This window comes from Saccopteryx bilineata, chromosome 10 (assembly GCF_036850765.1).
Source record: "Saccopteryx bilineata isolate mSacBil1 chromosome 10, mSacBil1_pri_phased_curated, whole genome shotgun sequence".
Classification (NCBI taxonomy): Eukaryota; Metazoa; Chordata; class Mammalia; order Chiroptera; family Emballonuridae; genus Saccopteryx; species Saccopteryx bilineata.
The window spans coordinates 58367192-58393660 of record NC_089499.1 but is presented as its reverse complement, the minus strand read 5'-3'; the positions used below and the strand labels follow the sequence as shown (position 1 = coordinate 58393660).

The 26469-nt window shown below is 40.3% G+C and overlaps 1 protein-coding gene and 1 long non-coding RNA gene across 2 annotated transcripts; one reads left to right on the top strand and one right to left on the bottom strand.

Annotated features, from left to right (window-relative positions):
- Positions 1-13530: 13530 nt before the first annotated feature.
- Positions 13531-18642, bottom strand: LOC136314459 (uncharacterized). The gene is made up of 3 exons (XR_010727319.1): positions 18509-18642; positions 14663-14698; positions 13531-13784 (listed from the first exon to the last, which is right to left on the bottom strand). It is a non-coding gene; the product is annotated as an uncharacterized lncRNA (long non-coding RNA).
- Positions 18630-25384, top strand: SELENOK (selenoprotein K). The gene is made up of 4 exons (XM_066245378.1): positions 18630-18730; positions 22422-22512; positions 24638-24721; positions 25294-25384. Exons 1-4 carry the CDS (start codon positions 18712-18714, stop codon positions 25382-25384), a joined length of 285 nt encoding a protein of 94 aa, XP_066101475.1. The 5' UTR covers positions 18630-18711.
- Positions 25385-26469: the final 1085 nt, after the last annotated feature.

Below are 26469 nucleotides of genomic sequence, written 5' to 3'. Positions count from 1 at the left end.
TAGTTATATCTTCCTGTTGGATTACTCCATCATTATGTAGTGGCCTTCTTTATCTCTTACTATATCCTTTGTTTTAAAGTCCTATTTGTCTGATATAAGTATTACTACCCCAGCTTTTTTTTCATTTCCGTTTGAATGAAATGTTTTTTTCCATCCTTTTACCTTCAATCTATGTGTGTCTTTTGTTCTAAGGTGTGTCTCTTGTAGACAACATATGTATGGGTCCTGTTTTCTTATCCACGCAGCTACCCTATGTCTTTTGATTGGATCATTTAATCCATTTACATTTAAGGTTATTATTGATATGTAGTTGTTTATTGCCATTTTCTTCTTTAAAGGTGTATTCCTTTTTTTTGCTATATTCTTTTCCCACTTTGATCTGTTTACAACAGGCCCCTTAACATTTCCTGCAGCATTGGTTTGGTTGTAATGAATTCCTTGAGTTGTTTTTTGTCTGGGAAGCTTTTTATTTCTCCTTCAATTTTAAACGATAGCCTTGCTGGATAAAGTAGTCTTGGTTGTAGGTTCTTGTTCTGCATTACTTTGAACATTTCTTGCCATTCCCTTCTGGCCTCAAGTGTTTCTGTTGAGAAGTCAGATGTCATCCTTATGGGGGCTCCTTTGTAGGTGATAACTTTTTTTTCTCTTGCAGCTTTTAATATTTTCTCTTTATCACTTAGCTTTGGTATTTAATTATGATGTGTCTTGGTGTAGGTTTCTTTGGGTTTCTCTTTAATGGAGTCCTCTGTGCTTCTTGGATTTGTGAGAGTTTCTCTTGCATTAATTTACGGAAGTTTTCAGCTATGATATGATTGAACAAAGTCTCTATCCCTTGTTCTTTTTCTTCTTCTTCAGGAACCCCTATGATACGGATGTTATTTCTCTTCATGTTGTCACAGAGCTCTCTAAGAGTTTCCTCTGACTTTTTGAGTCTCTTTTCTCTTCTCTGCTTTCATGCCTTCATTCCATTTGTCCTCTAACTCGCTTATTCGATCCTCTGCTCTATCTATCCTGTTTTTAATTCCTTCCATTGTGGTCTTTATTTCTGATATTGTATTTGTCATCTCCGACTGATTCTTTTTTATATTTGCTATTTTTTTATTTAGGTTTTCATAATGATCATCCATTGTTTTTCTAAGATCCCTAAGCATCCTTACAATCATTATTTTGAACTCCGCATCTGGAAGTTTGATTATTTCCATATCACTCAGTTCATCTCTTGAAAGTGTCTCTTGTGGTTTCATTTGGATTGCACTCCTTTGTCTTCTCATCATGGTGTTTTATTTGTAGAGTTGGTTGAGTCTAGGCTTGGTGTTGTCTGCCTCCAGTTTTCAGTTGTGTTATTTCTAGGTCTTCTTGGGTTGGTATCAGCTGTTATCTGTAACCCACTTTCAGATTTGGGCAGCTTTGAAGTCTTGATTTGTTTGTTTTCTTAACAGGTGATAGTCTTGTTTACTGATCTCAGCAGGAGGCTTCCTTGAAACTGTATCCAGGAATGCGATGGGTATAACCTGAGACTCTGAAGCCCTCTTTAGCCAGCTAATCTCACTGGGGGCAGGGTGTTTTCTCAGCTTCAGTAGGGGGAGGTGTATCTCAGATCTCCATGGAGACCTGAGTTACTGCCCCTCCTCCCCACTTCTTGTTTTCAGCTGTGTCTTGTTGTGCTGATTGGAGCTGGATAGATGTCCAGAGATCTCTGATCCGGAAGTACTTCAGCTCTGTTTTGTGAAAGGTTCAGTCCCTCCCCCAGCTATGGCCGCCTCCAGCACGAATGAGTCAGCTTTTTTAGTTCGTTTCCTGCATTCCTTAGCCCCTCACAGTCTGTCCCTCTGCCTGTCCTTTCCACTTGGGAGATAAGCTGGTCTTTTCAATGCACCTTGCTCCCTGGTCGCCAGGCAAGTGGCTGTGAGCAGTAGTTTCTGCTCTTTTCCCTCTGAGATCCTCTTTGGGCTCTCAGCCTCACCTCCCCCCCTCCGTTCCTGTAAGCAGAGGAGGTTCAGGCACTCCTTACCAGGATTGTTGTGGTTTCTTCTTTGTTCCTTGGTTTTTGAGAGCTGTTCTTGCAGTTCAGAGTTGGTTTTTCATGCTGATTTTTCCTAAATTGATTTGTATTCCAGTTTGGTGGTGAGAACTGGGCGTCTGTGCATCCGCCTACTCCGCTGCCATCTTTTTTCCTCTCTGCCACCTCATTTTTTAAAAAACATATGAATTAGTTACCAACATTTTAACATTTTATTATTTTTCTACATTAGCATTTTATTGATTTAGAAAAAGAGGAAAAGGGAGGGGAGAGAGAGAGAGAGAAACACTAATTTGTTGTTCCACTTATTTATTCATTCATTGGTTGAATCTTGTATGTGCCCTGACCCGGGATCAAACTCACAACCTCAGCATATCCACATGACACTGTAACCAACTGGGCTACCTGGCCAGGGCCATTGTAACATTTTAAAACAATAAAATTTCAGACAATCACCCATATTTCAATTTTCTCTTGAAACCATTAGAAGCTCTGGCTACAGTGGACTCCCATCTTACTTGCTGAGAACTGGCTGGAAATGAAAAGTGTCTGTCCCTTAAATGAAAGGTGTGCACTATTTTCCCATAGTTCCCACTTGCCTGACCCTTGTCTGCATGCAAGTATGTCACTCTTGTTTTATTGTGCTTCTAAGGCTTATTGACAATAGGAGACAATAATGAACAAAAAACAAAAAGTTTATTTGAGTTTAATCAATGTATTATAGTATAGCTATATATATCTCAAAAAAGGTATATAGCGCAGCTATATATTTTGTTCTCAAAACCAAAAATGATTTAATGTAGTATTTCAACTACCTATAAAGCATTCAAAAGAGACAGGAAAATATCTTACCCAAGACTTGATGTTAATAAGAACATTTCTAAGGTGACAGTCTATCAGTTAGGCTTTAACAGGTAGGCCACAAATTTAAGTCAATGACAAAACAATTGTATTTCATAAGGTAAACTATGGAAACAGGATGCTTTAAAAATCAGCCAATTCAAGGTAATCCCATCATAAGTCTTATTAGATTTAAAATTATGAGATCATTTGGGGATTTAGCTGAAGTGAGAGGATTTCTGAATGACAGATGCAATCTCATCACACTTCCTTCATTTTATTTCTAGCTCCTTACTGCCACTTTCAAAATATTCTTTATCTTATAACATACACTTCTACTTCTTATAACATCACTTCTGATTCCTTCCAGGTAGCATGTGTCCTCCCTCCTGCACATCCATGGACATTTAGCATGATTATTTCATGGCACTTGAACTTACATTTGTGCTTTCATCAATCAATCTCCCCTTCCTCCTTGTGGAAAATGAAAATTCCTTAATGTCAGGGACTCTGTAGCCAGATTCCCTGGGTTTCAACCCCAGTTCTGCCATTTACTAGCTGTGAACAAGTTACTCTCTCTAAGTGTCAATTTCCTCACCTATAAAATGGAGATGATAATCATACCAATTTCATAGGGTTGTGAGGATCCAATGGAATAAAAGTGTGTGACAGGAGTTAAAATGAGTTTCGACTGAGGCATCTGGATAAAATAGATACATTTTGAAAGAGAAACTAGAGCAAAATGAATCTTTTCAAAGTAGCCATCTGAAAACCGTTTCTTAGCTCTGAGGCCTTTGTCCACATTGGGATACAAAAGGATTTAAGAGTAGTTAGGAGAATTTTTAAGAGGATTTCTTTGAAGACAGTTATTCTGCATTCTAGTCCTAAGGAGAATGGGTAGAGAGCTTCACTACTTTATCTCAAATCATGAGAGAGAGGCTTTAGAAACCACTTAGAGCCTGACCAGGTGGTGGTGCAGTGGATAGAGTGTCGGCCTGGGATGTGGAGGACCCAGGTTCGAGACCCCTGAGGTCACCAGCTTGAGTGCAGGCTTATCTGGTTTGAACAAGGCTCACCAGCTTGAGCCAGAGGTCGCTGGCTTGAGCAAGGGGTCACTCGGTCTGCTGTAGCCCCCCAATTAAGGCACATATGGGAAATCAATCAATGAACAACTACAGAACCACAAGGAAGAATTGATGTTTCTCATCTCTCTCTGTTCCTGTCTGTCTGTCCCTATCTGTCCCTCTCTCTGACTCTCTCTCTGTCTCTGCCACAAAAAAAGAAAAGAAACAAAAAGAAGAGAAAAGAAAAGAGAGGAACCACCTAGAGCCCTGTCCAGATAGCTCAGTTGGTTAGAGCATCGTCCAAAAGCACAGAGGTTGCTAGTTTGATTCCCAGTCAGGGCACATATAGGAACAGATTGATGTTTCTCTCTCACACACACTCTTTCTCTTCCCCAACTCCTTTCCTTTCTCACTAAAATCAATCAATATAAAATTTTTTTTAAAAAAAAACATTCACCTAAGTGATGAATATACCCATAAATTTTGGAAGGACTGCAATGTGTGTTTGTATTATTTAAGAGTATGCAATTCTGGGCCCTGGCCGGTTGGCTCAGTGGTAGAGCGTCGGCCTGGCATGCAGAAGTCCCAGGTTCGATTCCCGGCCAGGGCACACAGGAGAAGCGCCCATCTGCTTCTTCACCCCTCCCTCTCTCCTTCCTCTCTGTCTCTCTCTTCCCCTCCCGCAGCGAGGCTCCATTGGAGCAAAGATGGCCCGGGCACTGGGGATGGCTCCTTGGCCTCTGCCCCAGGCGCTAGAGTGGCTCTGGTCGCAACAGAGCGACCCCCCGGAGGGGCAGAGCATCACCCCCTGGTGGGCAGAGCGTCGCCCCCTGGTGGGCGTGCTGGGTGGATCCCGGTTGGGCGCATGCGGGAGTCTGTCTGACTGTCTCTCCCCGTTTCCAGCTTCAGAAAAACACACACACACACACACACAAAAAGAGTTTGCAATTCTGTTATAAAAGATAAGAAATACAAATAGGATAGATGTTAAAAAGATAGTATGTTAGTAACACCTAAGACGTTAAAAATAAAGAGAATAAATAAATTATATGATTTAAAAATAACAAATAAGAGTATCTATGGATAGAAAAGGATGGAAAGACTAAATCATATGGGAGGTAGTGGGTCATGCCTTTCCAGAAGGACAACTATGTTATCCTTAAATTTTTCTTCCACCTGTGATTCCCATTATGAATCATATGCTCTTACCCAGAGATGCACATAAAATCTACTGCTGCTCTACAGGGTAATTGGCAAGTTATGGCTAATGGCCAGGCTCCTGTGTCTCTCTGACAGAGTAAGCATGTCAGCTCTAAGCACCTTGTCTTTTTTTTTTTTAATTTTTTTCAAAATTTATTAAGGTGGCGCTGGTTAATAAATTTATACAGGCTTCGGGTACACAATTCTACAATACATCATGTGTATTGCATTGTGTGTTCACCACCCCAAGTCAAGTCTCCCTCCATCACCATCTATCCCCCTTCTACCCTCCTTCACCTCCCCTACCCTCTTTCTACCCTCCTGTTCTAAGTACCTTCTATATGCTGAACCCCTCTGTTCATATTTGAATTCTGGTTCTTATAACTACACATCAATGGGGAAAGTGATGTGGCTGGGTCCCCTAGGGCAGAAAACATCTGACCAACAAGTAACAAAGGATTCAGGTCACCTGTCTTTCCACCTTGCTGTATCCTGTCATAAGGTATAATAAACCTACACATCTCTTTCCTTTTGTTTTACATTGTGTTTTAAATTGACTGAATAAATCATGTCACTTGAGCATCCTATTTTGATCTATGAGTGATTCTATTCTGTGACCTCTGGGATAACTTGCATGGTGGTACACTAGGAGCTACCTCTACATCCAGGTTAACTCCCCACATAACAGAAACACAGTGGGCTGCTGTCTGACTCCTGTCTGAAAAACATAAAGGGTGAGGGACAGTCTGTATAGCTGCCTTAAAAGCAGGAGGGGAGACATTGTGCTATATTGGACTTGGCTGGTATTCCCAGAATTTATCAGGCAAAATATGTGAGAGGGAACTGGCACTTATTAATCTGGCCCTGTCTACCTGGCAGGGTGGAGGACATCATCAGAAAAGGCTGGAGCTAAATGGTGGATTACCAGGAAGATAAAAAGGAGCTGTGAGCAAGCCAAGGCCAGGAAGAGAGATGCTTTGGCCTTACCAAGAACATTATTATTATTATTATTCATTTTAGAGAGGGGAGAGAGAAAGAGAAAAGGTGGGGAGGAGCAGGAAGCATCAACTCCCAAATGTGCCTTGACCAGGCAAGCCCAGGGTTTCGAACAGGCGATCTCAGCATTCCAGGTCGACACTTTATCCACTATGCCACCACAGGTCAGGCACCAAGAATATTATCTGTGATAGGTGCCAGGCCAGTAATTGAGAGAATTTCCAAATAACCCACAAAAGCTTAGTCCAGAAAACACCATTATGAAGGACCAAGATTATGAAAGATTATGCTAAGATGTCTCTGGCACCCTTAGCTTCCCCTCCCAACTCCAGAGGGGTCAGAAGCTGTAATAACCCAGCTCTAGGAGGTAGAGTAAAAACCCCAGGGTAGAGGTAGGAGGCAAGAGGAGGGAATCAGTTAGCCACATATGCTTACTGCCTAAAGCAGGGGTCGGGAACCTATGGGTCGCAAGCCAGATGTGGCTTTTTTGATGGCTGAATCTGACTCGCAGACAAATCTTTAATAAAAAAAAAATAACGTTAAAAATATAAAACATTCTCATGTATTACAATCCGTTCATTTCCTACCGCTCATGTTCATGGTTGCAGCTGGCTGGAGCCAATCACAGCTGTCCTCCGGGACACCAAATTTTTATTGGATAATGCCTAACACACATGGGTTGTTGTATGGCTCTCATGGAATTACATTTTAAAATATGTGGTGTTCATGGCTCTCTCAGCCAAAAGGGTTCCCGACCCCTGGCCACAAGGGGAAAGGAAAAGCTTTAATTTTCAATCAAGATCAGAAGTTTTACTATTAATTATAACTGAACATTATTATTATTAAATTGAGACAGAGTGTGTCCCTTCTGAGAAGCCAAAGAAGTTGTGAGGTTGCCCAAGTTTTAATTTAAGAGCACAGAAGAACTAACTTGACTGAACAAAACATAAAGGGGTGGTAGGAGACAATAATAAAATAGTAATCACAGTCCCTAAGTCTTGCTTGTTCAATATAATGTTTACAGTATCAAAAGTGCTTAGAACAGTACCCAGTACAAAGTATTAATTGTTAGCTATTATTATCTATGCCACTGCCTAGCATGATGACTCCTATACAGGAAGAGCCTAATAAATGTTTGTCAGTTTAACAGAATTAACAGAACAAAAGTGACCCAACGGTTTTTGAAGCTCTCTCCTGAAATCTACAGCTTATTTAAAAAGATAGAAAAGAGAATACCGGTCCTGGCCGGTTGGCTCAGCGGTAGAGCGTCAGCCTGGCGTGCGGGGGACCCGGGTTCGATTCCCGGGCCAGGGCACACAGGAGAAGCGCCCATTTGCTTCTCCACTCCCCCCCCCCCCTTCCTCTCTGTCTCTCTCTTCCCCTCCCGCAGCCGAGTCTCCATTGGAGCAAAGATGGCCCGGGCACTGGGGATGGCTCCTTGGCCTCTGCCCCAGGCGCTGGAGTGGCTCTGGTCGCGGCAGAGTGACGCCCCGGAGGGGCAGAGCATCGCCCCCTGGTGGGCAGAGCTTCGCCCCTGGTGGGCGTGCCGGGTGGATCCCAGTCGGGCGCATGCGGGAGTCTGACTGTCTCTCCCTGTTTCCAGCTTCAGAAAAATGCAAAAAAAAAAGAAAAGAGAATACTTTGAAGCATCCAGAGGTTTTTTTGGGTTTTTTTTTTTTTTTCCTGGCTTGAATCATAAAAGCCAGGCAAGCTCATAAATAGGCCTCACATTACCTGGAGGGTCAAAGGAAACCATTTTCTTCCCTAGTCTTAGATTTCAAAAACATTTTTTTCCCCTAGAGCTTGAAATATTGCTTATTTAGAACTGAAGAAAACAAACTGCCCACAGAGGATATTCCAGGGCACAACTAGTGGGCACTATAACAACAGACTCGAGGTTCCTTGGCCTTTTGTAGAGTCTGTTATAAACCAGGGTCTCTGCAATTCTTTTCGACTGGTTTTTTTTTTTTTTTTTTAATTTTTCTGAAGCTGGAAACGGGGAGAGACAGTCAGACTCCCGCATGCCCCCGACCAGGATCCACCCGGCAGGCCCACCAGGGGCGATGCTCTGCCCACCAGGGGGCGATGCTCTGCCCCTCCGGGGCGTCGCTCTGCCACGACCAGAGCCACTCTAGCGCCTGGGGCAGAGGCCAAGGAGCCATCCCCAGAGCCCGGGCCATCTTTGCTCCAGTGGAGCCTTGGCTGCGGGAGGGGAAGAGAGAGACAGAGAGGAAGGGGGGGGGGGGTGGAGAAGCAAATGGGTGCTTCTCCTATGTGCCCTGGCCGGGAATCGAACCCGGGTCCCCCTTGCGCCAGGGCGACGCTCTACCGCTGAGCCAACTGGCCAGGGCCCTTTTCGACTGTTTTTGAAGGCAGATCAACTTTGCATTTAGCTGTATCTGTTCTTAAAGAAATTACTTATTTTCAGCACTGATTCCCTGCATGGTATTTACAGAGAGCATCTTCCAGCTGGGAGGCAAAAATCATTGAGTTGAACTCTGCCTTCATCCCCTGAAAATAAGACTCAGTTGCATCAGTGCATTTTTTATACCCTCTAAATTCTATTAAAGAAAGATTAGATCAGCTACTCATACAGCAATCTTTTGGGTCTGCTTTTGTTCGTTTAAGGATTTGTTTCAAGGTTTTGGCCATATCAAATTTTATAGATTTTCTTCATCCACAGGCCATTTTTTATAGCATGTTCAAAATACTGGTAAGATGATTCTACTTTCTATAGACAATCAGTCACTACCCAAAGGACTAAAGATCTACAAAGATCCATCACCCTATTTAAATTTTTTAAATTTAATTTTTATTTTTTTTAAGTGAGAGGAGGGGAGATAGTGAGACAGACTCCTGCAAGTGCCCCAACTGGGGTCCACCTGGAAACCCCTGTCTGCTGGGTTGCTGGAATAAATTGAGCTATTTTTAGCACCAGTTGAGCTATTTTTAGAGCCTGAGGCTGCTGGGACCAAATAGCATCCTCAGTGCCCTGGGCCAATGCTCAAACCAATCCAGCCACTGGCTGAGGGAAGGGAAGAAGAGAAGGGGGAGAGGGAGGAGAAGAGAAGCAGATGGTCGCTTCTCCTGTGCGCCCTAACAGGAAATCGAAGCCAGAATGTCCATATGCTGGCTGACACTCTATCCACTGGGCAAACCAGCCAGGGCCCTATTTATACTCTTAAAAAAAATTTTCTTTTATTTAGAAGTATAAGGCTCTTTGAAAAAGCATATATTTAAAATGAGTGTTATTTAATAACCTAGCCAACAGATCATTCCCATTATTTGAACATATAAGCCTTCAATTGACCAATTGTCACGATTACTTTGAGCTAACTAGCAAAGAATTTGAAAGTATGTTTACTTGGTTATTACTATACTCTATTCATACTTAGGGAAAACCAAAAACAACACTAACTCACTTGGATGGGGTGCCTAGGTGTATACTTGGGAAGAGCAAAACCCAACTTTATTAAATAAAATGGCCTTTAAAATGTACTCCAAAAATTAACAAGCACCTGAGTAAATCCATTGGTTATTAATTTTTTATTACTTCTGCTAGAAAAAAAAAATATTTTAAAGAATTCACCAGGCCATTAAAATGAAACTGGAGATGAACCCTAAGTCTCTAACAAATGTAACTTAAAAATTATTTTTAATCACAAAAGATTACGTTTATTATACAAAATTTGAGAACTCTAAAAAGCACAATGAAAAAAATTACAGCTCTCATAACCCAATTTCTAGTATATTCCCATACACATATATACAATTTCCTTTTTTGTTGTTGCATTATCATACTGAATATACTGTTTTGTAATCTGCTCTACTTAATATACCATGAATGACTTCCCATTATTTTGATGTACAGTATGCTATTATATTCCAAAATTTAGCCTATCTCCCTTTGTTGCACAGCTACATGGCGTTCACTTTTTTTTTTATATTCTAAGTAACACTGGGGTAAATATCCTTGCACATAAATCTGTTTAAACATCTCCCATTGTTTCTTTATAATAAATTCTAAAAATGGAAATGCTGTGTTAGGGACATGAACATTTTCAAGGGTTATGATGGAAAATGTAATTTAGCAGGGGTTCTTTGGGATTTTATATTTCTAAAAATAGTGAACCAGTTGAAATGGCTAGAATTGTATTCTGTATGTCTTCCTCATGCAGGAACAGTCCCAAACGTAGCTTCCTGTTACCCAGATAGCCTATTAATCCCAGTGTGAACTGTTAGCGCTGTCACCACTGCTGTAGCAGTAAGCTTGAGCAACAGCTGTCTTGTGTGCCAGCCCTGCCGGCAGCCTCAACATATGCTCCCCTCCCTTGCCAGTCAGCTGACTATGGCACAGGAACTAAAAACACCGAACAGGTCAGCAACCCAAGGTGACAGAATCCATTTCCATTTGCTTTTCTCCTTTTCTGCACATATGGTTTCTAACACACTTCAGACTGTGAAATGTCTCAGTCTGAATGTGAAAGATTGGTTGCCACTAGGAGTAGCTAAATACAGTCAAAATAAAAGGATAAAATAATATAAAGAACAATTTTTCAGTTGCCAGATTCCATTTACAGTCTGTTTCATACTTCCCATCAAAAATAAGTTCACATTTCATAGCAGAAAAAAAAGATGAATTACTGATAATTATGAAAGAGGATTTTTTTTAAAAATTGAGAAACATATTTGACCTTAGCTGATATTAACCAAGCTGCTTATATTATATAATTAGTAAAAAAAAAAAAAAAAAGTGATGCTGAGGCATTAGCAACAGATTGTCTAATCACCTAGGTGAGGTCACAGGAGCCTCCCTAACAGTACCCTTTTAAGCCAAGCTAAAAATATTTCTAAAAAATAGTCATTGCTGGGCCATAAGGTTCTTTTCCCTAGGAGACTATAAAAGAAACCTATTTTCATTGAACCTACTATTAAAAGACCGAGAATGTCAAACCAAAGTTTTATTCATCTGTTTGGGGGCTATAGAAACATTAAAAGCAGAATGTTTATTGGCAAAATAAATATATTTTAATTAACCACACATTTTAATTTATTACTTATAATTATCCTTTGAGTAATACTGTGTCTTGACTATAGTAAGAAACAGCAGTTGTTCTAGAAATTTTATTTATATATAAATAACAGAACTTTTAAAGTCACAGGCAAAACAGTGCTTAATTTAAGACCTAATCTAACTTGTCATATTGATTGGGTTAAATAAATACATCAACTTTAATTTCTGTTACTGAGGCTTAAATAATTTGTACTAAATCTCTTCTGAGGACAAATGTTTTAAAAGCATTACAGAGTTAGTGAGAAATTGTTTGGCTAAGATCGAAAAGATTTCAGAGAGGTGAGTCTGTCACTGAGGATCCTATCACCCAAAAGGAATTTGCCAAGCAGTCCTTTTATCAGCCTCTTTAAACTAGGGGACTAGAATTTAGAATCCTGAGTGACGAGGGAAGATGGGAGAGTTGCTCTTCATGGAATATCCATTTGTATCGTTTAATTTTTATATTTTATACAGGTATCACCTTAAAATAAATAAAAATATCTAATGACTATCAAATGCTCTGCTCCAAACCATTTAGTGAATAATAAATCATGTTCCTTAAAATCAACATTCACATATCTATAATCTAATTTTTCAAAATATAAAAATCAATGTTATCTTGAGAACTATAAACACAGTAATAGACTGTACACATGTTATATTTCTTTACTTCCTTTTAGGGATTCTAGAGATAAAGCTTAGAAAGAAACATTTTTGTATTACAGAATATAATTATAACAGTATTAAAAATCTGCTTTTAATGATCAGTCAATGCCTCTAGGATAGAAGGCAACTAATACTTTACAAATCACTATAACAGTTTCCATTACAGTTACCAAGATTGCTAAAAGTGGGATGAGTTTAAAAGATTAGAAATTATATAACTGCTATAGTGTTTATTTTCCTCTAATGGAAACACAAGGCTGAATTTATTTATATATATATATATATATATATATATATATATATATATATATTTTTTTTTTTTTTTTTTTTTTTTTTTTTTTTTTTTTTTTTTTTTCCTGAAGTTGGAAACAGGGAGGCAATCAGACAGACTCCCGCATGCGCCCCGACCGGGATCCACCCGGCATGCCCACCAGGGGGCGATGCTCTGCCCATCTGGGGCATTGTTCTGTTGCAACCAGAGCTATTCTAGCTCCTGAGGCAGAGACCATAGAGCCATCCTCAGTGCCCGGGCCAACTTTGCTCCAATGGAGCCTCAGCTGCCAGAGGGGAAGAGAGAAACAGAGAGGAAGGAGAGGGGAAGGGGTGGAGAAGCAGATGAGCGCTTCTCCTGTGTGCCCTGGCCGGGAATTGAACCCGGGACTCCTGCACACCAGGCCAATGCTCTACCACTGAGCCAACCGGCCAGGGCCTAGATATTCTTTAATCATTTAAAGGTAGACTGTTTAAATTTAACCACACAGGCTCACTAATAAAATTGATAATTAACTTACTTTATAATATACTTTAGAGTAGATAAAAGTCCAAACTTTTTAGTCAATCGAATTTTCCCAGGAAAATAGCTCTGGGAATTTTTATGAACCTTTTTTTTTTATTTTGATACAGAAAATGAGTTCAAGTAGTTTAAGAAAATGACTTGTAGGCCTGACCTGTGGTGGCGCAGTGGGATAAAGCTTCGACCTGGAACACTGAGGTCGCCGGTTCGAAATCTTGGGCTTGCCTGGTCAAGGCACATATGGGAGTTGATGCTTCCTGCTCCTCCCCCTTCTCTCTCTCTCTGTCTCTCTCTCTCTCTAAAAAAATCAATAAATAAAATATTAAAAAAAAAAGAAACTTATTTAAAAAAAAAAAAAAAAAGAAAATGACTTGTAGAAAATACAACACTCAGTTCAGCTGAGAGGATGAGGTGTTTATTGGCTGAAAAAAAGCGCCTGGTTTGCAAAGCATGTCCAGTTTGAGACTGCATAATTTAAAAGAAATTTAAAAAAATAGAAGTCACTGTGAAAAGCAACAAGAAAGAGTATAAGGTAGAAAAGTGAGGCAATTAAAGAGCTAAGATTTCTAAGCCCAAATGAAATAACAAACAGAAAGGCAGTAACTATAAGAACAAGCACATAAAAGGTTAATAAAGAATATAAATATCATCTGCTTTTATATTCCCTAAGGGCAATATTGAGGGCATTTTATTGCTTTGATGTAATCACTATCTTGTGGTAAACACTACCCCTTTATGTCCACCTCCCAAGCCATGTGGCTTACTTGTGGGACTGACTCTAGCTCCACCTACAGAAGTAACTGTCATTCAGAATCATCCCTCCCTCCCGCCAAGGCATTGGTGCAGATATGGGAAGATAACTGATTTAGAGATTGTGAAAGAACAAAACTCAATGGAGTAAATTTGAAGATTTAGTTGAGTTTATTAAGGAATTCATGAATTGGGCAGCATCCCATCTAGCAACTAGAAGGGTGCTTAGGGGAAGGCAAAGGGTCTTTTCAGGCAGGTTATCTCACTAGTACTGATTAGGAAATTTCAGACTGGGAGAAGCTGAAACTGCAATTAGGATAGGCATTAAGTTTTGGTGGGGCTCAGCAAAAGAAACTCCATTTTTAGGTCCGTTACTTCTTTTTAATCAGATGCTTAGGGTATCTAGGAAAGAAAAAATGTGGGAAGTTATTTTGAAACTTTAAGAAAACTGAGATATACTCAAGCAGTTTCCAGAAACCACCTCCTATTCTATACTGTACTACATTGGATTATATCCCCTATTTCAATACTTCTGCTTATGTGTAGGGAGGCAGTATAGCACAAGAGTTAACAGCATAAATTGTAGAGCCAAACTCTTAGTTCTTAATCTCAGTTCTGCTTCTTATTAGCTATATGATCTCGAGCAAGTCACTTGAACTCTTTATCACTCAACTAAAATGAGAATAATAGAACCCAGTTAATAAAGTTGAGGTTTAAATGAATTAATACATGAAAAGCACTCAGAACATTTCCTGGTACAGGGTAAGTGGTATATAAATGTTCACTACTGTAAGGTATTTTCCGAGAAGGAAGGAAGAGGGCTTGGAGCAAAGTGTGGAATAACAAAAGGCTTTATTGAGTACTGCGCATCCCACCTGGCAAGGTTCCCTGGCCCCGAGGTAAGATGGAGGCCAGGGAAGTTGCACGGATTAAACCCCGTGGGAGATATCTAAAGGGGCCCCTCTAGGGAAGTCGAGCTAACATGATGTGGTGAAATCCCACTGGCTGGTAGACGGTCGCTTTTTTCCAAACGGTTCCTGTGAAGCCTCTTTTGGCGTGCTTGGTTGTGGGCGGTCCTAGCCAAAGTTCGAGGGTCTGAGTTTCCCACGTGACCATCCCCCATTATCCACCGACCTTACAACTATTATTATTGCTGTTGTAAGGAATAAATTAATAAATGGAAAGTGCTTAGAACAGTGCTGTTCACACAGTAAACCCTATTAATCCATTGTTGAGAAGATTCCTTCATTCATTCATCCATTCATTCTACAAATATTTACCGAGTGACTTTAATGTGCTGGGCCAATGTCTTCATTCTAGACCAGCAGTGTCAAAAAAAAAAAAAATGTAATGTGAATCATAAATGTGAGCCAAGTATGTAATTTAATATTTTCTAGTAGTCACATTAAAAAAGTAACGAGCAAAATCACTTTTTTTTTTTACAGAGACAGAGAGAGACAGATAGGGACAGAAAGGGAGCTCTCTTCGAGATACCAATTCTACGTTGGTATCTTAGTTGTTCATTGATTGCTTGTCCATTGATTGCTTTCTCATATGTGCTTTGACGGGGGTAGGGGGATGGGGGGGCTCTAGTAGAGCAAGTGACCCTTTGCTCAAGCCAGCGATCTCAGGCTCAAGGCAAACCATCTTTGACTTCAAGCTGGCTACCTCAGGGTTTTGAACCTGAGTCTTCCGCGTCCCAGTCCAATGCTCTATCCTGATCAGGCCAAAATCACTTTTAATAAAATATTTTAATCCAATGCCCAAAATATTATCTCCTTATTTAATCAATGTAAAAAAACTTAGACATTTTACCTTGTTTCCATTCTAAATCATTTTAATCTAGTATGTATTTTGTGCATACAGCATATCTCAATTCAGACTAGCTACATTTCAACTGCTTAAGAGTCACATGTGACTAGTAGCTAGCAGGAAGTTTTCTTTTTAATTTGTCTTTATTTAGGGGGGAGAGCAAGTAAAAAAGAAACAGTGATTTGTTGTTCCACTTATTCATGCATTCATTGGTTGATTCTTTGTAGAATATATATTTTTTTAGGACTTTATTCATTTTTTAGAGGGGAGAGAGAGAGAGAGAGAGAGAGAGAAAACAGAGAAACAGGGAGCATCAACTCCCATATGTGCTTTGACCAGGCAAGCCCAGCATTTCAAACCAGCAACCTCAGTGTTCCAGGTTGATGCTTTATCCACTGAGCCACCACTAGTGAGGTCATTTGTTGATTCTTGTACATGCCCTGGCCGGGATCAAAACCACATCCATGGCATATCAGAATGACGCTCTAACCAACTGTGCTACCTGGCTAGGGCATGCAGTTCTCTACATTAAAGATTAGGAAAAAAGGAGGAATGTCATCTTTGTACCCAACCCCATTTTGCTATTAATTAAATTATTTTTTTTCAGTTTGCAAAGTCATTTCACATTCATTATATCATTTGATAGAAACATGCCTCATTTTGAAGGATTAGATTTTAGGAGATGGAGAAAATGCCTATCAAGAAGAAACAAATGAGGCTCTGGCCGGTTGGCTCAGTGGTAGAGCGTCGGCCTGGCGTGCAGGAGTTCCGGGTTTGATTCCCAGCCAGGGCACACAGGAGAAGCACCCATCTGCTTCTCCATCCCTTCCCCTCTCCTTCCTTTCTGTCTCTCTCTTCCCCTCCGGCAGCCGAGGCTCCATTGGAGCAAAGTTGGCCCGGGCGCTGAAGATGGCTCTGTGGCCTCCGCCTCAGACGCTAGAATGGCTCTGGTTGCAGCAGAGCCATGCCCCAGATGGGCAGAGCATCAGCCCCCTGGTGGGCATGCCGGGTGGATCCTGGTGGGGCACATGCAGGAGTCTGTCTGACTGCCTCCCCGTTTCCAACTTCAGAAAAATAGAAATAAATAAATAAATAAATAAAAGAAGAAACAAATCAGAAGAAGTAACAAGAAAAGAAAACAAGGGGTCTATTAGGAAATTAGAAGTCAGGGAGATAAATCTAAGAAAATGTATCCTGGAAAACCCTCAACTGTCTCCAGACCAGGAAGGGTGGGTGTTATTTATCAGGTAGTGGGGAGAAACCAAAGATTGTAAGCAGAAAAGAGGCTTCCCTTCCTCTTCCCACCATTGTTAAATGCAAAACATAATTATTTCCAAAATATAATTTTCATTTTTGTTAAGACGACTGAGTAACCCGAGATGAGACATGATGAGAACTGAAAGGAAAAACAAAAGGAAGCAGCCATTAGGACAACTTCATACAGAAAGAACAGCCAAGAACAAAGGTCTTGAGACAGCAAGGAGCTTGCCATGTTCAGGGAACAGAAAGTAACTAGTGGATGGTGCAGAGTAAATACACAGTAAGTGGTCCATTGTTAATGAATGACCAAGAGATAGCTTCTTCTTTCCCTTGCCTTTCAATGCTGGCATGCCTGCAGTAGCTATCAATAAGAAAACAAGCAGAAAAAGTCTACAGCATTTTTCAGTTGCCTCACAGCAGCAGATAAAAAACACTGATCACTGAACCAAGAGTAGAAACACTGGTCTAAAACATGTCACCTTATGAACCATCCAAACTTGTATAGAATTTTTATGAGTTTGAGCCAAACTGATGATACCTGCCAGCATGCAAAATCCCAACAGACGAGAACATGATCCGGGGAATGGCAGTTTTACTGCTTGTTTTATACATTAGAATGAAAGGAAATGAAGTATGGGGCGGGTACGTGAAATCCATTGGTGGTAGGTTAAGGCAGTGGGAGGAAAGCAAAGCCAGGGAAATCTCTGGGATTGGATAAAAAGTAAAACGGAGAGACACTTCTTTTACAATGATAAGTACAGAGTAGTTAACACACAAGGGACAAGTTAACAATGAGGGTTCTGTGGTCTCCTACTGTAGTAGAGGTTGTGTCCTGCTGGGATGGGGGCGGAGGGTCTGGAAAAGAACAGGATGACTCTGACATTTGAATGGTATGATATTATAGATGGACAACAGGCTCAATGCCCTCTGTCACTGGCTTTTAGTTAGAAAGTTTTCATTTCAGATCATCCTATGTGGTTATTTTTGGTCTAAGTCAGGGGTCCCCAAACTATGGCCTGCGGGTGGCATGTGGCCCCCTGTGGCCATTTATCCCCACCCGCCACACTTACGGAAGGGGCACCTCTTTCATTGGTGGTCAGTGAGAGGAGCACAGTTCCCATTGAAATACTGGTTAGTTCGTTGATTTAAATTTACTTGTTCTTGCCTGACCAGGCGGTGGTGCAGTGGATAGAGCCTCGGACTGGGACGCAGACGGACCAGGTTCGAGACCCCGAGGTTGCCAGCTTGAGTGCGGGCTCATCTGGTTTGAATAAAAGCTCACCAGCTTGAACCCAAGGTTGCTGGCTCCAGCAAGGGGTCACTCGGTCTACTGGAGCCCCCCAGTCAAGGCACATATGGGAAAGCAATCAATGAACAACTAAGGTGTTGCAACGCACAATGAAAAACTAATGATTGATGCTTCTCATCTCTCTCTGTTCCTGTCTGTCCCTGTCTAGCCCTCTCTCTGACTCTCTCTTTGTAAAAAATAAATAAATAAATAAATTTACTTGTTCTTTATTTTAAATATTGTATTTGTTCCCGTTTTTTTTTTTAGTTTAAGATATGTGCAGTGTGCATAGGGATTTGTTCAGTTTTTTTTTATAGTCCGGCCCTCCAATGGTCTGAGGGACAGTGAACTGGCACCCTGTGTAAAAAGTTTAGGGACCCCTGGTCTCAGTCTATAAGGCCGCCATGCCAGCCTCCCATGAGCTTGACAGGTTTAACATCCATAAATGGAATCAATACATCTAATGGGTACCTGTCAGTTTATTCCTAAAGCCTTAACAATAAAGCTCCTTACAGCCCGGTCAGCACCACATCCTCAAACAGTATCTTTCTTCTAAAATTCTGAGGAACTTCTTTATGCCAGCGAATCTCCAAGTCACTGCACGTGAGGCAGCCTTGTCTCCCCCAACCCTATGCCTGTCAGACAACCAAAAAGCAGCTTCTCTTCACCAGACGATACTAGGAAGCTCCGCCAACTCACATCCAAAAGGAGACAGGGTACCTGCCACTCACAGGATAAACCCCAAACATCATATCCGGTCACCTACCCGTCAGCCTTCCTTTAGTGGTAGTCGCCCCGTGACGAAGCAAAAGCGCAAGCAGGGGCGTGTCTCCCCAGCCAATGGGCTCTGTCCACCTCCCTCTTTCGTCATCGCGTTGTCTGTGACGTAAGGGCGGGGCGTGGAGGGAGATACGGAAGTCGAAAGGGTTCAAGCTGCTTAGTCTTTCGGAGGCCGGAGCAAGGAGCAAAATGGTTTACATCTCGAATGGTGAGTGGGGAAGAGGCTACCGGGCAACCACGGGCTCGGGAACCAGGTCTTGGGTCTCTTTCATTGTCGCTCACCGGCCCTGCCGCCCGTCACGGCTTTCCTGGACTTTGCGCCGCGCAAGAAGGCGGAGCCGAAGGCAAAGTCGCCTGGGACCGCGGTGCGTCGCTCGATCGCCCATAAGCGGGTGGGCAGAGGCCGAGGTCTATAGTCGACTGGGCCGGTGTCTGGCGTCCTCGTGGAACTTTGATTGTGGGCCTAGCGGAAGTGCACTTTTCTCTCGGGCCTCTGTGTCCTTAAGTAGTAACGACAACTACACTGACACCGTCTGCGTAGCGCTTTATGGCTCAGGCACTGTTTTAGCGTTATTCGCTTATCAACTCATCCGGTCTTTATAACAGCCCATTTAAGGTAATATTTTATTTCCCTACTTCACGAATGGTGACTGAGGCGCAGGTATATTAAAGAGATTGTCCAGAATGACAAAGGTAGTTTAATGGCTCATACCAGATTCAGATCGAGGTTGGCTGACGTCACCGTTCTTGCATTTAAGTGTAGTGGCTTTCTGGAACTTTTATCTGAGAATTAGATGAAAGTTTCGGTGGGCTTTTTCCCCCCAGGAGAGGATAGTGAGTAACACGCAGAGTTTTTTGCCCTTATTTTAATGGGCACAAGAAGGACCACTTCCTCTAAAGCAAGTTAATTATTCCTGGAATAGAGAATCTGAAAAAGACAATTCAGTGATTCCACAAAGAAAATGACTGAAAGGGAAAGACAATATAACCGGGTCAGAATACTGCCAGCACTGTCCAACCACCTGTTTCATTCAGGTGGCGTAAACACCTTGGTGCAATATTAACACGTATTTCATGGATGACCGGAACTAGGTGCTGGTTCTATTTGAATCATCTGTTTATCTTTAGAGCTAATTAAGTTTTTGCCTGAGTGCGCTTTGCATTTCTTTGCTCTTGAAAGTCTCACTTTGTCTCCACTTAAAACTCTTTTAGAACAGGTAGGTTGATGGACACACAGAAATCAAAGTTTTATCTTTGTTTTGGCACTTGCAAGCTTTGTTTTAACCTTGGTGGTTAAGGCTGTCAGCTTCTACAGTATGCATTATTGAATAATTTTTTTTGTATTTATAGTGTCTTACTGTGCACACATAATTGTATTTGATCCACATAAATAACATAGAGGCCTTTTATTTCACTTTTATAGTTGAAAAATGCCGATTGCATTCAAGCAACTTATTTTCCCCTAAGAATGTTGAGAGGTGAAGTTTCTGCCTTCAGAAAGTAGGAGGGAGAGTGCAAAAAGTAAGACAGAATAATGCAAGTACATGCAGTAGGTTCTTCAGAATTACACAGGAAGAATTGATGGGTTCCAATTAGATCTATTTTCTTAGAAGAACTGTGTCAGCACTTCAGGTTGACAAAAGATTTCTCTTACGGTCAAGTGACTATTTCCGAACAATTCTATATGATTAGCCCTGGAATACATTTTCTCCGGGAAAATGTCACATCAGCCAACAAAGTAGAGCTAGTAAGAGGCAGAACCTATCACCCATTCTCTGCCTTTAAGTGTATCCCTTATTTCTCATTAAGTCTTTGTGTTAGATATACCTGAAAGTAAACTGATCAAGTAAAGAGGAAAAGTAAAAAGCATGGGGAAGTCCTTGGGAAAATTGAGAGGAGAGGAAGTTAACAGACAGTTCTTCTTCCAAAATATTCTGACCTCTTGATTTGCAAGGCTGAAACTCTAGAGCAGTGGTCCCCAACCCCCGGGCCGCAGACCAGTACCAGTCTGTGGGCCATTTGGTACCTGTCTGCAGAGAAAGAATAAATAACTTACATTATTTCCGTTTTATTTATATTTAAGTCTGAATGATGTTTTATTTTTTAAAAATGACCAGATTCCCTCTGTTACATCCGTCTAAGACTCACTCTTGATGCTTGTCTCGGTCACGTGATACATTTATCCATCCCACCCTAAAGGCCGGTCCATGAAAATATTTTCTGACATTAAACTGGTCCGCGGCCCAAAAAAGGTTGGGGACCACTGCTCACTAACTTTTCAGATTTTGGCTTTCATTATTTAAAGTGGTTTGAAAAATAGGTTTTGTTTTGTTTTTTTTTGCTTAAGATAAAACTGAAGTGTATAATTAGAATGAACAGCCTTTTACAGAAAAATAGTAGTCATTTTAATGAATAAGCCAAATTCTCTTTAGTACTTCGAGCATACAGATTCTTTGATTTCTAAAAATTTTATTATAATAACTGATACTAAAGATTTGTAAGAGTATATAAACAGTCCTTTTGTACATCAAGAGTCTTTGCAAGTGAAAAGAAATACTTTGAACACATTTAGGAAAGTGGAAGTGGTGTAAGCATCCTTTTATATCCACCCATTTATTTCCTCAAAATACTTAAATAAACAGACATGTTCATAGCAGCATTTTCACAATAGCAACTCAAGTATCCATCATAAATGAACAAATGAATGGATCAACAAAATGTAGTATGCATATACAGGTGGTCCTTCGAGTTTACGACACTCACTCCCATAAAAGCTTTAAAAAATTGAGATGTGAGTGTTTCGGCTTATATTGTTAGCATTGTACTTATGGACTATGTGGGCAAAGTAGTTTGGTTGTGTGCAGCGTAAGAATGTACAGTAAAGTATATTTATGTCCTTTTCCTTTTTCTGTGGCTTAGCTGTGTTTTTACATTCTAGGTTATGATTTTATAACTGTGTTAGGATAGGTAAGTGACTTAGGCTAGGATGTGTTTCGACTTACACCAAAATTCAGGTATGTCACTGCCGTAGGAACAGAACTGTGACATAACCCGAGGGCCCCTGACAATGGAGTATTAATCAGCTTTGAAAAAAGGAAATTTTGATACATGCTACAATGTTGATGAACCCTGAAGACATGCTCAGTGAAATAGCTGGTTACCAAAGTAAATATAGTGTGAGTCCTCAAATTAGTTTCCTAGAGCAGTCAAATTCATAGAGACAGAAAGTAGAATAGTGGTTTGCAGGGGACTGGGGGAAGAAAGAAATGAGAAATTAGTGTTTAATGGATATAGAGTTTCAGTCGGGGACAATGAAAAGGTTTTCGAGATGTATGATGGCGGTAGTTGTACAATAAATGTGAGTATATTTAATGCCATGGAACTGTATACTTTAAAATGGTCGATCTTTTTATGTATATTCTACCACAGTAAAAAAAGAGGAATAATGCTTGAATGAGGTATCACCCACAAACATTATAAACTGTAGGAAATCATCTTTAGATCACAGAGCTTTACTTCCCTGAACCCTTCCTTAGAATGGTGTGCATTGGTTTTCCGTTGCCATACTGGTCTGCCAGAAAGTTCATTCCAGTCTGCGAAAGAGTTATCCACCCTGATTAATGAAGTTTATAGACCCAATGACCTTAGTCAAATTCACTTTTGCTCAGAGTGATTTCTGTTTTAGTAGTCCCCAAAATAATTTCCAATTTCACCAGTCCCAAATATAAAAAGATTGAAAACTACTGGTGTGCACATAATAGACCTCTTTTTTGGTTGACTATTTGGAACATGGACAAGTTGAAAACTGAATCTATGATTGTTACATAACTGATTTAAATGTAATGCATCTTGTGTCAGGGAATTGTAACACTAACTAAAGTTTCTTTATTCTTGTTTAGGACAAGTGTTGGACAGCCGGAATCAGTCCCCATGGAGATTATCTTTGATAACAGATTTCTTCTGGGGGATAGCTGAATTCGTGGTTTTGTTGTAAGTATAGTAGTGCTCTTAATAGCTCTGATACTTAAGTTACCAGAAGTACATTAGGTACATTATGTTGCATATCTTAAACAAGCTCAGCTTTCCTAAAGCAGTCTTTCATTTTAGTTCTTTTAATTAATAGCTTTTACTAAGGGAAATGAAGACTTGTGTAGTGATAAAGCTACCACCTGACATCTTATGATTATGAATATGATAGGTGAGTTGGTTAGCTTGACCATATCTTAGTCTTGGTGGTAATCATATCAACTTTCAACTATGGAGCCAGGCCTGCCCATTATAATGCTAGATGACAGTGCCTCACTTTCTGTTTGCTATTCCTAGCTTTAGTGTGTGTGCGTAAGTTTTATTGAATATTATACAATAAGTAAACAAGGGGAATTAGATCTTGATTTTAAAAAGTAATTTTTTAAATGAAGAGTTAGAATTAATAGAGAAGACAAAAATTTAAACTTCATAATTTCAGTCAGTTTTTAGTTTAATGCATTTTTTTTGGTTTTTCACCTGCTGTGTGTTTTATTTATTTTATTATTATTATTATTATTATTATTATTTTTGGTATTTTTCCGAAGTTAGAAGCAGGGAGGCAGTCAGATAGACTCCCGCAAGCCCCTGACGAGGATCTACCCGGCATGCCCACCAGGGGTCAATGCTCTGCCCATCTGGGGTGCTGCTCCCTTGTGGTGGGAGCCATCCTCAGTGCCCGGGCCAACTTTGCTCCAGTGGAGCTTCAGCTGTGGGAGGAGAAGAGAGAGACAGAGAGGAAGGAGAGGGGGAAGGGTGGAGAAGCAGATGGGCGCTTCTGTGTTCCCTGACCGGGAATTGAACCTGGGACTTCCACACACTGGACCGACGCTCTACCGCTGAGGCAGCCAGCCAGAGCTTTACCTGCTGTATGTTTTATGTAAATTGTTCATTAACTACTAACAAGTCTTATCCCACGTTTGAATATATATTTGAGCCTGACCAGGGGGTGGGGCAGTGGATAGAGCGTTGGACTGGGATGCGGAGGACCCAGTTTTGAGACCCCAACGTCACCAGCTTGAGTGCGCGCTTATCTGGTTTGAGCAAAGCTCACCAGCTTGGACCCAAGGTCGCTGGCTTGAGCAAGGGGTTACTCTGTCTGCTGAAGGCCCACAGTCAAGGCACATAGGAGAAAGCAATCAATGAACTAAAGTGCCACAACGAAAAATGGATGATGCTTCTCATCTTTCTTCGTTCCTGTCTGTTCCTATCTATCCCTCTCTCTGACTCTGTAAAAAAAAAAAAAGTGTCTTATGGGTGGAGAACAAAAGAGATGCAGAGATGTGAGAGATAGTTCTTTCACTGACTTGTTTAATATCAGTAAATACTGTTATATTGTAAGGGGCAGTCATGGGAGGTGGACATCAGCAGAAGTTCTTCCACCTGGGAAAGAAACACAGGAAGGGTGGCAAAGTTTGAGTATGAGTCTGTGATCTTCGTACTTAATTTGATTATTGCTTTGCTTTAGAAAGATTAATCTGATGGCTGCATGTAACATAAATTAGAAAGGATAAAATGGAAAAGACAGCTCCACAGAAAAATGCAACAAGGGACAAGAGAGGCTTAAAGTTAAGTTACCCATTGCAGAACTTCTTTACAGTTTAACAAATTTTAACTACTCATTGTTTATTAAAAATACTGTTTTAAATTCTTCCTCCTTCACAAATAAAATTTCATTTAAATGGATTCCCAGAAGGTCTGTGTGTCTGGCACCCACCCTCAGCCCCTCCCTCTCCAAGGAAATGTTAGGTAAGCTGTCGGTAAAGGAAATGCAAGAGCAGTGAATGTTCAATACTGTAAAAACAGACCCTGGGACCTGCCAGCTGAGGCAGAGTAGAGGAAGAAAGTTGGGATGATTGTGTAGGAGAGTTGGCAAGTAAGAAAGATAAGGAAGGGTAGCTTTGGTACAGAACAGAGCACACTCTGTTTAGACATGTGTTTGTGTTAGATGGTGTTGTCCAGACAGCTTAAAAAAATGTAAGTTTGGATCTAAATCAATTCAGTTGTCCTTTCATGGAGATGATAGTTGAAACCATAAAATATGCTTTATAATGTTGAAAGTAATTCTGCTGTTTTTTGCCCCTTGTTTCAGTTTCAAAACTCTGCTTCAGCAAGATGTGAAAAAGAGAAGAGGCTACGGAAACTCATCTGATTCCAGATATGATGATGGAAGAGGGTATAGCTTTTTAAATTGATAATAGATATTTTTACCCCTCTGAATATTTTAATAAAGTTAGATAGACACTCTTGGAAATGAAAGGTTTAAATTCTGTTTCACAAAATTAGTGCATTACTATAAATTAAGTCAAGTTGCCTTTGATTTGATGAGTCAACTTGGCAAAGCTAAAATGTACATTATACATATATCTTATGGGAGATACCAAATTAGAGGATGCAAACTGAGAGCTAACATTAAAATCTAGAGATTTCACTTTAGAATCTAGATTTCCAGCTGCTAATGAAGAACTCAGAGGATCAAGCAGCAGTGGGCTAGGCTTGTGTTTCCATGTGCAGAACTCAGCTGGAACTGGGGTCTAGTTGGCCATGTACAGGAAGTGGTTGCTGTTCAGGTCATCACAGTACTTGCCTACCTTTCTGCATGTGCTTTATGAGTGTTGTTCCTTATAAAGGTTTGAATTTTTTACTTAACTGGCATTTTAAATAAGTAAAACAGTCTATTTGAGTGTTTAAAAGGAACCAATTGAAGGTGTCTACCAAACAGTAGAAATTAACATTTTCTTTTATTAGGCCTCCAGGAAACCCTCCAAGAAGAATGGGTCGAATTAATCATCTGTGTGGTCCCAATCCTCCTCCAATGGCTGGTGGATGAGGAAGGTAACATAAAATTTGAAATTATTCTGCAGGGATTTTATTTTGTAAAGGCTTCCTTAGAAAGGTCTTTAGGAAAACAGAAGTTGCCCAACAGTTTGTAATTATTCAGACATTAGTTGGAAAAATATTTCTATCCTAATTCTTAAAAAAATCCATTGGCTTTATTATCAAAATGTCTTTTTTTTTTTTTTTTCTGCGAGAGACAGACAGGAAGGGAGAGAGATGAGAAGCATCAACTAATAGTTGTGGCACCTTAGCTGTACATAGATTGCCTTGTCATATGCCTTGACTGGGGGGCTCTCAAGTAAAGCAAGTGACTCCTTGCTCAAATCAGCGACCTTGGACTTCAAGCCAGTGACCTTTGGGCTCAAACCAGCAACAATGGGGTCATGTCTATGATCCCACACTCAAACCTGGGTCCTCAGTATCCCAGGCCAACACTTTATCCACTTTGCCTCTGCCTGGTCAAGCCAAAATGTCTTTTGAAACAAGGTTTATAATGTAGTAGTTGTTGGATTTTTCATACTGATCCAAATTAATAATTAGCAACTAATTATTATAATGTTTTCTTTTAGGTAAATGTCTGCTCTAAGAAGCAGACAATTGGACATGTACATTCATAGCAGAAGGAAACCATCAAGCAATGGAGGGCTTACCATGCTGGACAAGTAGATGAATGTTTATGTCTAAACAAGGATTACTCTGTGTACTCACAGACCAATGAGGTCGTGTTGGGAATTCCCTCTCAGGGATCTGACATGACTGACATGTAATTCTATAAATACACATGTTTGTCTCATTACTTTTTTGTATAGTTAATGAAAGTATTAATATAGTTTTAATAAGTAAATATTTTTAGGTTACACAACTGCCTTCTCTTTATATAATTAACAAACTCCAAATTTGGAGAAAATTAAAAGGCCATGTATTTAGTACTGTTAGTGTCATCTTTTTTAGTTACTAAATGTGTCCATTTTAATTTGTTCTCATTTATAAATAAATCACATTGTATTTATTTCAGTAGTAATGCATATAATATGTGTTTTGAATTAATTTTTATCTTGAAGCATATTTGTCCCATGAATATATATA